General features: G+C 44.4%; 1 protein-coding gene across 1 annotated transcript in view; it reads right to left on the reverse strand.

The window, feature by feature from the left end:
* Positions 1-1,288: 1,288 nt before the first annotated feature.
* Positions 1,289-17,510, reverse strand: part of LOC309621562 (uncharacterized protein) — a 290,610-nt gene continuing 274,388 nt past the window's right edge. The window contains exon 2 of the mRNA XM_082408990.1: positions 1,289-1,823. Coding sequence (XP_082265116.1) covers positions 1,471-1,823 — 353 coding nt within the window. The 3' untranslated portion in view covers positions 1,289-1,470. The remainder of the gene's footprint in view (positions 1,824-17,510) is intronic.

Below are 17,510 nucleotides of genomic sequence, written 5' to 3' on the forward strand. Positions count from 1 at the left end.
TTTTCCTGTTTCTTTAAAATTCAATCAGGCCATGAGCTGTGATGAATGTCGTTAGCTGCTCCCCAAATCACTCTATTTCCACCCATTTCCTGTGATCAGGTCTTTCCCCCAACATGACTCACAATCAATCAAGTCACAGAAGCTAAGGGGCACCCAGCAGAAGAATTCCAACCCTGGCTTCTCAGGAGCTCTGCGGTCTACCTGGCCAGGTAAACTTCACGCACCTGGCACAAGGTGGCCATCCCTGGTTTCACATCAACATGATCTCAGGCACAAACCTCCTTGTTTTTCCATTTTGTCTTTAAGTTACTTGCTGAAACAACTGCACAAATATGAAAAAAGATACAAAATCAGGCATCCTCTGCCCTCAGTGCCTACTAAATGATTTTCTGCCACTTTAATGATAAAGATACAACATTTCAGCATTCCGCTGCCCTTATTATTTTTCATTTTGTTGATATTTCTACTGAATACATCTTTCAATATTTTAACAATGGAACATGTATTCAGGTTGTTCCACACACAGCCTTTGGTGGTAAGGGTTTTGTTGTTATATTTCTATTATGTTTCCTTTAAAAATAATTATCCTGTTTAAATGGATTACGTCAATTTTATACGCATTTATCATATGATATTGATGAAATTAATACATAGAGGGCAGTAGTACAAATTGATTGGAATTGAGAGCCTCCATTAGCACACTTAAATATGAATATTATATATATACATATATATATTTATAAGCCAAATTACATGCTGAGTGAGATTCTCCTACTCTTTTTCACTCTCTGCCCCTCAAGCCTGTGAGAAATGGAATATTTCTTGCCATATCAGTAAAAAAAGGATGTCACAGACATCAGCACTTGCAGCCCTCCCGTGTGAGCCGGCAGGCCCTGAGGAACTCAGGATATGCAAATACAGAATGCTGGCCCCAGAGAGCTGAGGTGCATATCAAAGGAAGGATTTCAGTGAGCCCAGACGCTTGCATCTTCCCATACAAAGAAAAGCGCTACATTCCTCACCTTGGGAGAGCTGGTTTTCCTTAGTTAACAATCACCTTTTGATGTTCCCCATTACCTGCGCCATTCCCCTCCCCTGTCCCCTCCCCCCAGTACTTTAGCTCAGGGAGGAAGGAGCGCAGAGAGACTCAGCTGAACAAGGGGCCTGCGAGCCTGGGGATGCGTTTTCAGCCGCTTTCCCCGCAGTCAGGAGGAGGGGCGCTGACGCTCCAACCGGACCCTGGGCCTCCCTTGCCCCGTTTCCCCTCAAGACGCTCAGGCCGACCCACTCCCCACGCCCACCAGGCCCGGCGAGCCAGGCCGAGGGCAGGGGCGAGAGGAGGGACTGAAGTTCCCCGGGACCAGACGCAGGGGGCCGCTCTTTCTGCACAGCAGCGGCGGGTGGCAGCGACCCCCTGCCCCTCAGAAGCTGGTCTTGCGCTGACGCCCGGGCACCGGACCAGGAGGAGGGTCAGCGCCCACTTACCCGGCCCGCGGTCCCCAGGACTGTCGTGGCTTCAGCCGCCAGGGCCCCTCCAGAGCCGGCAGCCTCAGTGAGGCCTCCCTCCCCTCGGGCTCCGGGGCACTTCAGTGACAGCGGAGGGAAGAGACACCGAGCCAGGAGTTCCAGCTCTGCGGAAACGTGGGCTCCGTTCTGGGCGAGGAGGTGAGACCGCTCTGCCCCCAGGCCTTCCGGGAGTGAGGGCGGCGCTGGGGGAGGAGCCGCCTGCAGCCGCCAGGAGCCCTTCCGGGGGTCCTGGAGGCGCGGCCCGGCCTGGGGGCCCCGCCCACTGTGGCTGCAGCCCAGGCCTTTTTCCTCGAATCCTACACAAGAAAGAAAGATACACAGTCTATAGTAAATATTCACAAATGATTGTTGCTGCTGTGCTTACTATTCTATTAAAGGTGTAAAATCCATAAAACACTTTAAGTTCAAAGTTAAATATGAATTTTTACCTTTCTAATTATGTCTCTGCTATTCCCAACTGTGATTAATGAATCAGAGACTGTGGCATCACCAGTTAAAAATGAGCTTGAGAAAAAAATAGAACTCAGGCCCACCAGACCTACTGAATCACGATCTGCACTTTTACAATCTCCCCAGTGTACTTGTGTACCCATGAATAGTTGAAAGGTACATTTCTACCTCGACATGTCTTTTCTGTCTGAGAAATACACACATTTTATACAGTTTGATATAAATAACACACCCAAAAATGCATATGCCTTTGTTGAAACCATCATTTTATCATTTCTTTTCCAGATAAGTATAGTCTCTACACTGGTTTTGTGGATCACATGCCATACTCTTTTCTTGTAGTTAGAAATAAGGTAGAGAAAGTTACTTTGTAAATATATATATATATATATATATATATATATATATATATATATATATATATATATTAGTGGGTAATTGAAGACAGTCTTCTAAATTAAAAGCAGTTCTCTTAACTTGCTGTTTTCTTCTTGGGTCACATTATGAACTCTTCCCGTGGCCACATGGCATGTGTACTTTTAATTTCAGGGGCTGCTGACATTCCAGGATGTGGCCATAGATTTCTCTCAAGAGGAGTGAGAATGACTGGACCAAAATCAATGGGAATTGTACAGGGATGTGATTTTAGAGAAGTATAGGAACCTGCTCTCCTTGGGTGAGGATACCTTCCTTCCAGAATTCCTTATCCAACCACAGGGTTTAGAGTCCTTCATTTGTAGAATGTCTCCTGGAATCTTCTGCTTCCTACAATAGGGTTTCAGATTGCAACATTTCAGGAAAGATTGGGAGTTTGTGGGTATAATTTATCTTATTCTTTTAAAATTGCAGCCTCCCTTTTAATATACTTTGTAACTGCTTGGGAAGTGTCTATATGAACTGTGTACTATATGCTTCTGTTATAGTCCTTACAATATTTTTTTGCCTTATTTTCTGTAACAATTTTCCATGGATTCTTTGGGCTTAAGGTATATTAAAAGGGAGACTGCGATTCTGGGACTTCCCTGGTGATGCAGTGGTTAAGAATTCACCTGCCAATGCAGGGGACCCGGTTCGATCCCCGGTCCGGGAAGATCCCACGTGCCACGGAGCAACTAAGCCAGTGGGCCACAACTACTGAGCCTGCGCACCACAACTACTGAAGCCGGCGTGCCTTGAGCCCGTGCGCCATTTATTGTTTGGAGAATAAAACCGCCTCCGAGTGATTAAAATTTAGACCAGCTAGTCAAAATGCTTTATCACCTGTTCTTCTAAAGCACTGATCAACGGAACAAGTTTTACTAGGGATAACAGTGTGATTGTATTCTGGAGTTCATATGGGCAATATGGTTTATGACCTTGATGCTGGATCACGACATTTCAATGGCATAACTGCTATTAATTGTCTGTTTGTTCAGCGATTAAAGTCTCACGTGATCTGAGTTCAGACTGGAGTCATCCTGGTTGGTTTCTGTCTATTGCAGATTTCTTCCAGTATGAAAGGACAAGAGCAATTCGGCTTCCTTTACAAAATGTCTTCAAACTAAATGATGATGTAATCTACATTCAATTAATTTATACATACCCTACTGTAGAACAGGGTTTGTTACGGTGGCAGAGCCCGGTAATTATGTAAAACTGAAACCTTTATCTGCAGTGGTTCAAGTCCTCTTCCTAAGAATATGTTTATAATCAACATTCTTTCACAAATTACCCAATTTAATTCACCATAGCATTCCTCATATTAACTAAATGGAGAATCCTAGGCTATATGCAAATCCAGAAAGGGCCAAAAATCATCAGCCCCCATGGATTATTACAACCCATTGCTGAGGCATTCAAATTACTTATTAAAGAACCACTATGTCCATCAACATCATCAATTTATATATTATTGCCCCAATGCTAGCCTTAACCCTGGCTCTCACAACATGAATTCCTCTTCCCATATCTTATCCACTAATTAATATAAATGTAGGCATATTATTTATATTAGCCATATCACACCTAGCCATCTATTCCATCCTCAGATCTGGATGAGCTTCACGTTCAAAATACTCACTCACTGGAGCTCTAGGGACAGTAGCACAGACAATCTCATATGAAGTAATGTAACAGTTATTCTATTCTCAGTCTTACTGATAAATGGATCATTTACACTTTCAACAGTAATTATTACACAAGAACACCTATGACTAATTTTCTCCTGACCCCTACCCAGAATTTGATTATCTCCGCAGTAGCAGAAATCCAATGAAGGCCCACTTGATTTAACAGAAGTAGAATCAAAACCTGTATATGTCTTCAATGTAAAAAATGTAGCAGGCCCATTCACCCCGTCCCTCCTAGAGAATATGTCAATTTCCCTATAATAAACATTTCCACAGCAATCTACTTTTAGGAGCATTCGACAATCCCTAGGTGCCAGAATTATATACAGCCCAAGTCATCATTAAAACACATCTAACAATCTCCTTTCTATGAATTTGAGCCTCTTACCTACAATTTTGATATGACCAACGCATACATCTCTTATAAAATGTTTTTTTACGACTAACATTAACCTTATGTATATGAGAGTTTTCACTACTTGTCATCATACCAGGCAACCCACCACAAATTTAAGAAATATGTCTGACAAAAGAGTTACTTTGATAGAGTAAATCATAGAGGTTTCAATGCTCTTATTCCTGGAATTGAATTCTTCCTAATAATTTTACATTCTCCATGCTACCTACCGCATTACACCACATGCTATATAGTAAAGTTCTCTAAGTAAGCTTCAGGCCCATACCCCCAAAATATTTTTGTATATCCTTCCTGTGCTAATAAACTCTCATTGTTTTTACCATCATTCTACTGACCATTTTCTCAGGAAATATAATTGTATAACAAGCTCACACTGGTTAATGGTATCCCCATTCTAATAAAAAACATGAACCCGTAAGCTACAGAAGCATCCAACAAATATTTCCTAAAACAGTCCACCACATCAATACTACTTATAATGTCTATTATCGTTAATCTAATATACTCTGGTCAAAGAGCACAATGAATAACAAAAATCTTTAATCCAGCAGCATCCACCCTCATGACAATCGCCCTTGTCACAAAAGTAGGACTTTCCCCATTTCACTTCTGAGTGCCTGAAGTCATACAAGGCATCCCATGAACAGCAGACCTGATGCTATCAACATGACAAAATTGCACCCCTATCAGTTTTATACCACATGTCACCATCCATCAACCTAAATATACTATTAATCATAGTGATATTATAAATCATAGCTGGAGGCTGAGGCAGACTTCGCCATACTCACCTGGAAAATATTACACCCTCCTCATCAATTGCCCATATAGGATGAATAACAGCTATTATAATGTATATTCAGATTATAACAATCCTAAACATACAAATTTATATCATAACAACACTATCTTCTTCTTATTTATGCGCAGATCATGGACTACAAGAGTATCATTATCACACACATGAGATAAAACACCTCCCATCACAATCATTTTCCTCACCATTATAGTATCATTAGGACATCGCCCATCACTATCAGGGTTTCTACCCAAATGAATAATTATCCAAGAGATAACCAAAATGACAACATCATTCTACCAACACTAATAGCCATCATAGCAGTCCTCAGCATATATTTCTACTTGCAGCTAACATACTCCACATCACTAACTATATTCCCTTCATTAAACAACACAAACACAAAACAATTTGAACATACAAAGAAATAACCTTCCTATCATTACCAATCATAATACCCACACGATTACTACACACAACACCCATTCTATCGGTGCTGGACTAGGAATTTAGGTTAGTTCAGACCAAGAGCTTTCAAAACCCTAAACAAGTGAAATTTACTTAATTCCTAAAAATAAGGATTGCAAGACTTTATTCTACATCAATTGAATGTAAAGCAAACACTGTATTTAAGCCAAATCTTTACGAGATTGATGAGTTTTAACCCCAGGAAACTCTAGTTAACAGGCAAATCCTCTAGTCAACTGGCTTCAGTCTACTTCTCCTTCATTTGAGAAAGAAAAAAAGAAAAAACAAGGCAGGAAAACCACTGGCAGAATTGAAGCTGCTTCTCTGAAGTTACAATTCAATTTGTTGATTCACCACAGGGTTTGCCAGAAAGAGGGCTCAATCTCTGTCTTTAGATTTACAGTCTAATGCTAACTCAGTCATTTTACCTCTGTTCATACACTGCTGATTCTTTTCAACAAATCACAAAGATATCGTCATTTTATATTTACTATTTGGTGCTTGAGCTGGAGTAGCAGGCAGCCCCTTAATTATATTAATCCAGGCTGAGCTATGCTGACCTGGACCGCTACTTGGAGATGCCCAAGTCTGTAAGGTAGTCATAACAGTCCCTGCACTTGTAATAATTTTCTTTATAGCTGTACCCGTTATGATTGCAGGCTTTGAAAACTGACTTGGGCCACTAATAACTCAGACACCTGAAGTAGCATTTCCCCCAATAAATCATATAAACTTTTGACTACTTCCCCCATCATTCTTACTCCTACTCATATCACCAGTAGTAGAAGCTGGTTCTGGTACCAGTGGAACCATGTATTCAGCTCTAGCCTGCAATCTGGCCCATGCAGGAGCCTCTGTCGACCTAACTGTTTTCTCCTTACATTTAGCAGGTGTCTCTTCAATTCTTGGTATTATTACTTTTATTACTATAGTCTTTAATACAAAACCAGCAGTCATATCCCAATACCAAACACCATTATTTGTTTAATCTTCCCCAACTATAGCCATATTACTATAATTACCAATCTCAGTCCGAGCAGCCAGAATTGCCATACTGTTAAGAGATAGAAATCTAAACACTACTTTCTTTGACCCTGCAGGAGGGGACTGAATCCTATACCAACACCTATTTTGATTCTTTGCTCACCCTGAAGTCTGTATTCATGGCCTACCAGGCTTTGTTATAAACTCACATATCATTACATACTATTTAGGACAAAAAGTGCCTTTCAGCTAATTGGGAATAGTATGAGTCATGTTCACTGTTTTTTTAGGATTTCTCTTGTGGGCCCATCATATGTTTACCATAGGGATAGCTGTCGACTCAGGAGTATACTTTGCATCAGCTACCGTAATTACTTCTATCCCTACAGCAGTAAAAGTATCTAGCTGATTAGCAACTCTTTATTTAATTTTTCTTTTTCTTTTCTTTTTTTTTGGCTGCGCTGGGTCTTGTTTGCTGCACGTGGGCTTTCTCTGGTTGCGGTGAGCGGCAGCTACTCTTCGTGCGGTGTGCGGCCTTTTCATTGCAGTGGCTTCTCTTGTTGCAGAGCACAGCCTCTAGGCGCGTGGGCTGCAGTAGTTGTGGCTTGTGGGCTCTAGAGGGCAGCTCAGTAGTTGTGGTGCACGGGCTTTTTGCTCCGCGGCATGTGGAATCTTCCCAGACGAGGGCTCGAACCCGTGTCCCCTGCATTGGCAGGCGAATTCTTAACCACTGCGTCACCAGGGAAGTCCCTGGTTAGCAACTGTTCATGGAGGTAATATTATATGACCTCCCACTATATTATGAGTTTTAGGCTTTAGTTTTTCTTTTTACAGTAGGTAGTTTGACAGGAATCATCTTAGCCAACTCATCGCAGACATTGTCCTCCAGGATACATACTATGTAGTAGCACACTTCCATGACCTAATGTCCATGGGAGCAGTTTTCACTATTATAGGAGGCTTCCTACACTGATTCCCACTATTCTCAGGTTATACAGTTAACTCAGCATGAGCAAAAATTCACTTCACAAGTATATTTGTAGTAGTAAATATGACTTCCTGCAGCACTTTCTTGGCCTCTCAGGGATGTCACTACGTTAGTCTGAGTACCCTGAGGCACACACAACATGAAATATTTTGTCTTTAGGCTCATTAATCTCAGTAGCAGCAGTAATGCTAATAATCTTCATACTTTGAAAAGCATTTGCGTCTAAACAAGAAGTCTTAGCAGTGGAAACTGCTACTCCTAACCTAGAATGGTTACACGAATGTCCTTTACCATATCCTATGTTTCAAGATCCTACCTATGTAAATGTAAAATAAGGAAGGACTCAAGTCCTTCTCAACCAGTTTCAAGCCAACACCATAACAATTATGTCTTTCTCAATAAATGAGATAAAAGTAAAAAGTGATGTAGCTTTGTCAAAGTTAAATCATAGGCTAAAATCCTGTATATCACTAAGGCATATCAATTTCATCTCGGCTCTCAAGATACAACATCACCGATTATGGAAGAACTTTTACATTTTCATCATCACACATGAATAGTGATTTTAAAAATAAGTTCTCTAGTCCTCTATATCATTTCACTAATATTGACATCTAAACTAACTCACTTGCATACAATAGATGCACAGGTAGAGAAAATGTGAACAATTTACTAGCCACTATTGTAATCTTAATTGCCCTATCATCATTGTGAATCCTTTACATGATACATGAAATCAATAACTCTTCCCAAACCATAAAAAACTATGGGTCAGTAATGATACTGAAGCTACAAATACACAGATTATGAAGATTTAAATGTTGACTCCTCTGTAATCCCCACATCAGAGCTAAAACCAGGAGAATAATGACTAATAGAAGTCAACAACCGAATAGTTAGAGATAGTCATTGAATATTAGTTTCATCTGAAATTGTTGTACACTCCTGAGTTGTTCCTTCTCAGACCTAAAAAGAGCTGCTATCCCAGGACGCCTAACTTAAAGAATCCTAGTACCAACAGGACCAGGCCTATGTTGTGGACAAGAGAGCTCGTTTTCCTGAGTTCAAAGACAGGACAGAGGGATATGGCTGAGATATGGGGTGAATCTGGAGCCCATGGGGATGCACTCTCCAAGCTCCAGGATAGGAATGGGGCCTCTAGGGTCCCAGGCCACCCACCACACCCTCCCGAGCAGGATCTGCGCAACATTCCCTGTCAGTGATGAGGCAGCCCTAGCACTTGTCACGCCCCGATGTTGTGTCCTATGTGGGCCCCATGCTCTTGGGACCACACCCCACACTCTGCAGGTCCATGCTACAGGTTCCTTCATGCCTCAGGAATAGAGCCCACACAGCAAGCAGTTCCCTCCCCAACCAGCAGGAGGAGGGGAGGAGAGCAGGGGCACCAGGGGAGTCTCACTCAGACAACAACACCCCAGGGGTGCCAGCGGGGACAGTGATGATGCAGATGAGGCACAGACCAAGAGATGGGACCAGAGGACCCAAAAGGCAGCTGGTCAGGTCCTGGCTCATCTGCACTCCGGACACCTTTGTCCCTCATACACCCCCTTCCTCATACACCCTCTCCTTAAATGCAGAATCTTCAGATGCAAACAGGCAGAGCTTCAGACTGAAAGTCAGCTCTTCCAAAATGACCCGTCAGCAAACACTGCAGGATTCCACTCCAGTGGGTGCCCTGGAGTCGACAACTCAGTGACTGAAGTGGATATCCGTGCCAGGGGCAGTGGGAGGGAATGGGAAGTGAGACTTTCATGGTTGTGGAATTTTCGTTTTGCAAGATGAAAAGTTCTAGGGATGGTGGTGATGGCTCCACGAGAAAGTGAATATATCTGATGCCTCAGAAACGTGCACTTAAAATGGTGATGATGGTAAAGGGTATGTGATGTGTGTGTTTTTTTGTTTTTGTTTTTGTTTTTTTGTGATGTGTGTTTTATTTCACTTAAAATAAATTCTTAAAATAATGTCTTGTTAATTGAGATTCCATTTCGACTCCCCTTCATCACAAATGTCAGAGGCCCAGACACAGTCCCCTACCTTAGGGGCCATCACGGTACCCTCACAGAGCACGTGGGAGACCATTCTTAGGGGGGGCTAGTCTGTGCTCACCTGACCTCTGTCCAGGGGGACCCAGGCAGTGGTGACCCCCATAGATTAGACATATGATATGCTATGATATTAATATGATACCACCAAGTATTGTCACTCACCAGAACACAGAGCAGCAACCCACTCAAACATGTCTGACCTCATATGATTGTGACAAGATTAAGAGAAGAAAAGGAACCACAGGTTAATCAGGGCAACACCCTTAATGCAGAGGTTGGAAATCTCAAAGGGGACAGGACACACTGCAGGCAAAGAGCGCATATGTGGTCTCCCCGTACCTGTGATCCTGACCCATGCAGGTGTGGTGAGACCCACACAGTCCCCGCACCCTATACCTGGGGTCACACATCCACACTCACCAGGGTGACCCACCTCCCCAGACCCCTCCACCTGGGTCACACGTCCACAGTCCCAGGGTGACCTCACCTCCCCAGACCCTGCACCTGGGGTCACACGTCCCCTTGGTCAGGACACCATGGCTCTGCAGGGTGCTCCCCCAATGTGGAAACAAGCTGGGTCCCTGGGACCTCCTGGGATGGGAAAAAGTGTCAGGTGGGTCTCCTTTCCCCACACTTGTCCCACAGGAGTCCTCCTCTTCTCACTTTGGTTCTGTGTGATTTTAACTGTTTTTAAAGCTTTCAGGCTAGAGCTGAACACACGACCTTGGCGCTGGCAGGCTCAGTGCTTTCTCGTCTCACTTACATGTTGAGAAAACTCACAGGACAGCAGGGCTGAAAGCCGAGGGGCAGCTCTGGACTCTGCTGAGTAGGGACGGTAGACTGGAAGGAGCGCTCAGCAGCAGCCTCAGCTGTTACCCATCGGCCTTTTGCCCAATCTGCGTGCCCTGCAATCAATTCACCAGCTAAACCTGCCTCCCTATGCACCATGCACGTGCTGGTAAATTGGAATTATTGCCAGGTAGCCTCCCTGAGGATTCTCCACGAGCCCCAGGGAAGGTGAACCTTGCAGGGATTAAGACTAAGGCCCCGACCATAGCACTGACCCTTGGAAGGACCAGGTCACCACACTCAGAGGAGAGGCTGCTACGTAGACAAACCCACCTCAGCTCCAGACCCCAGACATCTAAGCACTGACATTCAGATGCAGGCACGGAGCTTCCCAGTACTGAGTCCAGGCCGGGTCTCTACCCAGGTCCCCATAGTCCTAGCGTACACAGAACATGGTCAGGTCTAAATCTTCTTATTATAGACAACACATGGTCAGCTCTAAACATAATCGGTAGACAAGACATGCAGAGGTCTAAATCTACCGTGTAGACAGAACTTGATCATGTTTAAACTAGCTTAGGGCTGATCTCATAGGACGTACAGATCACACACATGGGTCTCTCATCTTTGGACACCCACATCAGGAAACTGAACAAAATCTTTGTCATTAAACATTTCAACAGGCAAAACAGAAATGTTCCCAATTTCTCTGGCCACCTGATGGTCAGGATCCATGGGTGAGCCACGAACTTCTTAGAGTGCAGCCCAGTCTGCTGCCAAGACAGACAAGAAGTGGCCTGATTCCAGCCTCCCAGGCTTCCAGAAGGAGGCGACCACACTGGAAGCCCAGGCAGGAGAGTCCTGCATGGTCCGGGCCGGGAGATCCGGTCTGTCCATTCGGCTGGCCGATTCCGGGCGTGGCGCTCAGGGCCGCTGAGAGCCCTACACTCAGGTCCTGCTTCCCTGCAGCGTGTGCGTGTGTGTGTGCGTGTGTGTGTGTGTGTGTGTGTGTGTGTGTGTGTGTGTAGAGGGGGCGGTGGCTGACGGCTCCCATGGCTCCTGTCCCAGGCACCGCGCTGTGTTCCAGGGGAGGCACGGGGAGATGTAGGGACACAGAAGCCGTTGGAAAGGAGAACCTACCGCGGAACTCCTTGCACGCTGGCTCGCCCCACCCGGGGACCCGCCTGCCCATCGTGGGCCGCATGTCACCCCCCAGCCCCCCACCCCCGAGGACAGGGTGCCTGATCTTTCAACAGCACAGGGTCTCACATGAAGGAGACCCAGTGGGGACTGTCACCACCCCCCCCACTCCTGATACTGTGTTTGGGGAGAATGAACCCCCTTGACTGGGCGATGGGACCCTGTGAGGAAAGAGGTGGCGGCCCCATCCAAGTTGGGGCCTGGCTGAGAGATGGAAACACAGGAGCCAAGTGCAGGGCCTGGAGGCCAGGCCAACAGGAGGGGCACCCCCATACTTGGCCGGGCTCCCCAACTGTGACATTGTTGCTTTAGGGGACCTGGGGCAGGTGACTGAATGTAATGGGGGTCTAAACTGGACCCTGAATGGGGTTTAAAGAAGGTGTGAAAGAAGTTACTGAGACGGTGACAGTCATTGGAAGACAGACTCTGTGTCAGGACATCCTGCTCCATCCATTTAAATCCCTGAGATCTGTGACCTTTACGTGGCTACGCAGGATTGTTGGAGCAGCTGCGTGCGGATATATCTGGGGCACAATTCAGTCTGCAACCAACTTGCAAGTGCAAGTGGTTCCAGCAAACACACAGGTGTGCACACAGGCAGGCACAGCACACACACAAACATATGCACGTGCACAGAACAAATATATTCACACACTAGCATATGAACACACATGCACGCATATGCCCATGGACACACTAACGTGTGCAAGTGCACATACCTATGCACATGCACAGCATATGTATGCAAACAGGCACATGCACAAGCATAGCACAACACACAGGGAATAAAGTGAATCCGTAAAGTATTAATTCCTGAACACAAGTGAAGCTGACATGTATTTTTCCCTTTTCTTAGCTTTGATGTTTTTCACAATAAAAAGTTGAAGAAAAAAGTTAATGGCAAATGACTTTTGATTCATAGGACTTTCTGACATTATTCCACAAATATTATGACAGGAGAAATGAATGTAGATATTACATGTGTCCACTAATGGATGAACGGAGAAGAAAAACACAGCCCATCAATACAAGGGAATGTTTATTCCGCCTACAAAGGAAGGCAATTCTGACACGGGCTGCAGCAGGGATGAACCTTGAGGGCATTATGCTCAGTGATGTAAGCTAGACACAAAAAACAAACAGTGCTTGATCCACTCATACAAGACCTCTAGAGCAGTTGGAATCATAGAGACATAAAGTAGGATGTTGAGTGCCAGAGGCTGAGGGAGGGACAATGGGGAGTGAGTGTTTAATGGGGACTGTTTCAATTTTGCAAGATGAAAAAGTTCTGGAGGACGATGGCGGTCAGGTTTGCACAACAGTGCGAATTACTTCTTGACCCTGAAATGTGCACTTAAAAATGGTTAAGACAGTAAATTTTATGTTATGTGTATTTGACCACAATTTTAAAAACTTTTTAAAAAACAACAGGAAATAGTCCATGAATACCACAAGATGCACAACTTCACTAACAACCGAGGGATTAAAGCCATAAGAAAAATACTGTGCATACACCTACCGGAATGGCAGACATGAAAGACATAGTATCAACTATCAGCAGGATGTGGAGCAATGGAAAGCCTGGTATGCAGCGGGGGGGATGCAACCACTTCTGAAATAATCGGGCCTCAGATAGCGAAGTCCGTGCACACAGACCCACAGTGCTCCTCCCAGTTGAACACAAACCCACCAGCCCTGCACCAGGACACACGGACATGGACTCTGCAGCCACAGGAGCCAAACCTGAAAGAACTTGAAGGCCATCACAAGCGGATGCAGAAATGAATCATGCACGCTCCTATGAAGGAATATTCCACAGCAATGGAGTACATTTTGTTTAAAGGTAGTAAAACTATAAAAATTATTAAAAAAAAACTATATTCACAGGATGAAAGAATCTATAATTCTGGAACCTAGGGATTGTCAAATGCTCCTAAAAATAGATTGTTGTGGAAATGTTTATTATAGGGAAATTGACATATTCTCTAGGAAGGACGGGGTGAATGGGCCTGCTACATTTTCTACATTGAAGACATATACAGGTTTTGATTCTACTTCTGTTAAATCAAGTGGGCCTTCATTGGATTTCTGCTACTGCGGAGATAATCAAATTCTGGGTAGGGGTCAGGAGAAAATTAGTCATAGGTGTTCTTGTGTAATAATTACTGTTGAAAGTGTAAATGATCCATTTATCAGTAAGACTGAGAATAGAATAACTGTTACATTACTTCATATGAGATTGTCTGTGCTACTGTCCCTAGAGCTCCAGTGAGTGAGTATTTTGAACGTGAAGCTCATCCAGATCTGAGGATGGAATAGATGGCTAGGTGTGATATGGCTAATATAAATAATATGCCTACATTTATATTAATTAGTGGATAAGATATGGGAAGAGGAATTCATGTTGTGAGAGCCAGGGTTAAGGCTAGCATTGGGGCAATAATATATAAATTGATGATGTTGATGGACATAGTGGTTCTTTAATAAGTAATTTGAATGCCTCAGCAATGGGTTGTAATAATCCATGGGGGCTGATGATTTTTGGCCCTTTCTGGATTTGCATATAGCCTAGGATTCTCCATTTAGTTAATATGAGGAATGCTATGGTGAATTAAATTGGGTAATTTGTGAAAGAATGTTGATTATAAACATATTCTTAGGAAGAGGACTTGAACCACTGCAGATAAAGGTTTCAGTTTTACATAATTACCGGGCTCTGCCACCGTAACAAACCCTGTTCTACAGTAGGGTATGTATAAATTAATTGAATGTAGATTACATCATCATTTAGTTTGAAGACATTTTGTAAAGGAAGCCGAATTGCTCTTGTCCTTTCATACTGGAAGAAATCTGCAATAGACAGAAACCAACCAGGATGACTCCAGTCTGAACTCAGATCACGTGAGACTTTAATCGCTGAACAAACAGACAATTAATAGCAGTTATGCCATTGAAATGTCGTGATCCAGCATCAAGGTCATAAACCATATTGCCCATATGAACTCCAGAATACAATCACACTGTTATCCCTAGTAAAACTTGTTCCGTTGATCAGTGCTTTAGAAGAACAGGTGATAAAGCATTTTGACTAGCTGGTCTAAATTTTAATCACTCGGAGGCGGTTTTATTCTCCAAACAATAAATGGCGCACGGGCTCAAGGCACGCCGGCTTCAGTAGTTGTGGTGCGCAGGCTCAGTAGTTGTGGCCCACTGGCTTAGTTGCTCCGTGGCACGTGGGATCTTCCCGGACCGGGGATCGAACCGGGTCCCCTGCATTGGCAGGTGAATTCTTAACCACTGCATCACCAGGGAAGTCCCAGAATCGCAGTCTCCCTTTTAATATACCTTAAGCCCAAAGAATCCATGGAAAATTGTTACAGAAAATAAGGCAAAAAAATATTGTAAGGACTATAACAGAAGCATATAGTACACAGTTCATATAGACACTTCCCAAGCAGTTACAAAGTATATTAAAAGGGAGGCTGCAATTTTAAAAGAATAAGATAAATTATACCCACAAACTCCCAATCTTTCCTGAAATGTTGCAATCTGAAACCCTATTGTAGGAAGCAGAAGATTCCAGGAGACATTCTACAAATGAAGGACTCTAAACCCTGTGGTTGGATAAGGAATTCTGGAAGGAAGGTATCCTCACCCAAGGAGAGCAGGTTCCTATACTTCTCTAAAATCACATCCCTGTACAATTCCCATTGATTTTGGTCCAGTCATTCTCACTCCTCTTGAGAGAAATCTATGGCCACATCCTGGAATGTCAGCAGCCCCTGAAATTAAAAGTACACATGCCATGTGGCCACGGGAAGAGTTCATAATGTGACCCAAGAAGAAAACAGCAAGTTAAGAGAACTGCTTTTAATTTAGAAGACTGTCTTCAATTACCCACTAATATATATATATATATATATATATATATATATATATATATATATATATATATATATATATATATATATATATATATTACAAAGTAACTTTCTCTACCTTATTTCTAACTACAAGAAAAGAGTATGGCATGTGATCCACAAAACCAGTGTAGAGACTATACTTATCTGGAAAAGAAATGATAAAATGATGGTTTCAACAAAGGCATATGCATTTTTGGGTGTGTTATTTATATCAAACTGTATAAAATGTGTGTATTTCTCAGACAGAAAAGACATGTCGAGGTAGAAATGTACCTTTCAACTATTCATGGGTACACAAGTACACTGGGGAGATTGTAAAAGTGCAGATCGTGATTCAGTAGGTCTGGTGGGCCTGAGTTCTATTTTTTTCTCAAGCTCATTTTTAACTGGTGATGCCACAGTCTCTGATTCATTAATCACAGTTGGGAATAGCAGAGACATAATTAGAAAGGTAAAAATTCATATTTAACTTTGAACTTAAAGTGTTTTATGGATTTTACACCTTTAATAGAATAGTAAGCACAGCAGCAACAATCATTTGTGAATATTTACTATAGACTGTGTATCTTTCTTTCTTGTGTAGGATTCGAGGAAAAAGGCCTGGGCTGCAGCCACAGTGGGCGGGGCCCCCAGGCCGGGCCGCGCCTCCAGGACCCCCGGAAGGGCTCCTGGCGGCTGCAGGCGGCTCCTCCCCCAGCGCCGCCCTCACTCCCGGAAGGCCTGGGGGCAGAGCGGTCTCACCTCCTCGCCCAGAACGGAGCCCACGTTTCCGCAGAGCTGGAACTCCTGGCTCGGTGTCTCTTCCCTCCGCTGTCACTGAAGTGCCCCGGAGCCCGAGGGGAGGGAGGCCTCACTGAGGCTGCCGGCTCTGGAGGGGCCCTGGCGGCTGAAGCCACGACAGTCCTGGGGACCGCGGGCCGGGTAAGTGGGCGCTGACCCTCCTCCTGGTCCGGTGCCCGGGCGTCAGCGCAAGACCAGCTTCTGAGGGGCAGGGGGTCGCTGCCACCCGCCGCTGCTGTGCAGAAAGAGCGGCCCCCTGCGTCTGGTCCCGGGGAACTTCAGTCCCTCCTCTCGCCCCTGCCCTCGGCCTGGCTCGCCGGGCCTGGTGGGCGTGGGGAGTGGGTCGGCCTGAGCGTCTTGAGGGGAAACGGGGCAAGGGAGGCCCAGGGTCCGGTTGGAGCGTCAGCGCCCCTCCTCCTGACTGCGGGGAAAGCGGCTGAAAACGCATCCCCAGGCTCGCAGGCCCCTTGTTCAGCTGAGTCTCTCTGCGCTCCTTCCTCCCTGAGCTAAAGTACTGGGGGGAGGGGACAGGGGAGGGGAATGGCGCAGGTAATGGGGAACATCAAAAGGTGATTGTTAACTAAGGAAAACCAGCTCTCCCAAGGTGAGGAATGTAGCGCTTTTCTTTGTATGGGAAGATGCAAGCGTCTGGGCTCACTGAAATCCTTCCTTTGATATGCACCTCAGCTCTCTGGGGCCAGCATTCTGTATTTGCATATCCTGAGTTCCTCAGGGCCTGCCGGCTCACACGGGAGGGCTGCAAGTGCTGATGTCTGTGACATCCTTTTTTTACTGATATGGCAAGAAATATTCCATTTCTCACAGGCTTGAGGGGCAGAGAGTGAAAAAGAGTAGGAGAATCTCACTCAGCATGTAATTTGGCTTATAAATATATATATGTATATATATAATATTCATATTTAAGTGTGCTAATGGAGGCTCTCAATTCCAATCAATTTGTACTACTGCCCTCTATGTATTAATTTCATCAATATCATATGATAAATGCG

The sequence above is a fragment of the Balaenoptera borealis genome (assembly GCF_965194805.1).
Source record: "Balaenoptera borealis genome assembly, contig: HAP1_SCAFFOLD_689, whole genome shotgun sequence".
Taxonomy (NCBI): Eukaryota; Metazoa; Chordata; class Mammalia; order Artiodactyla; family Balaenopteridae; genus Balaenoptera; species Balaenoptera borealis.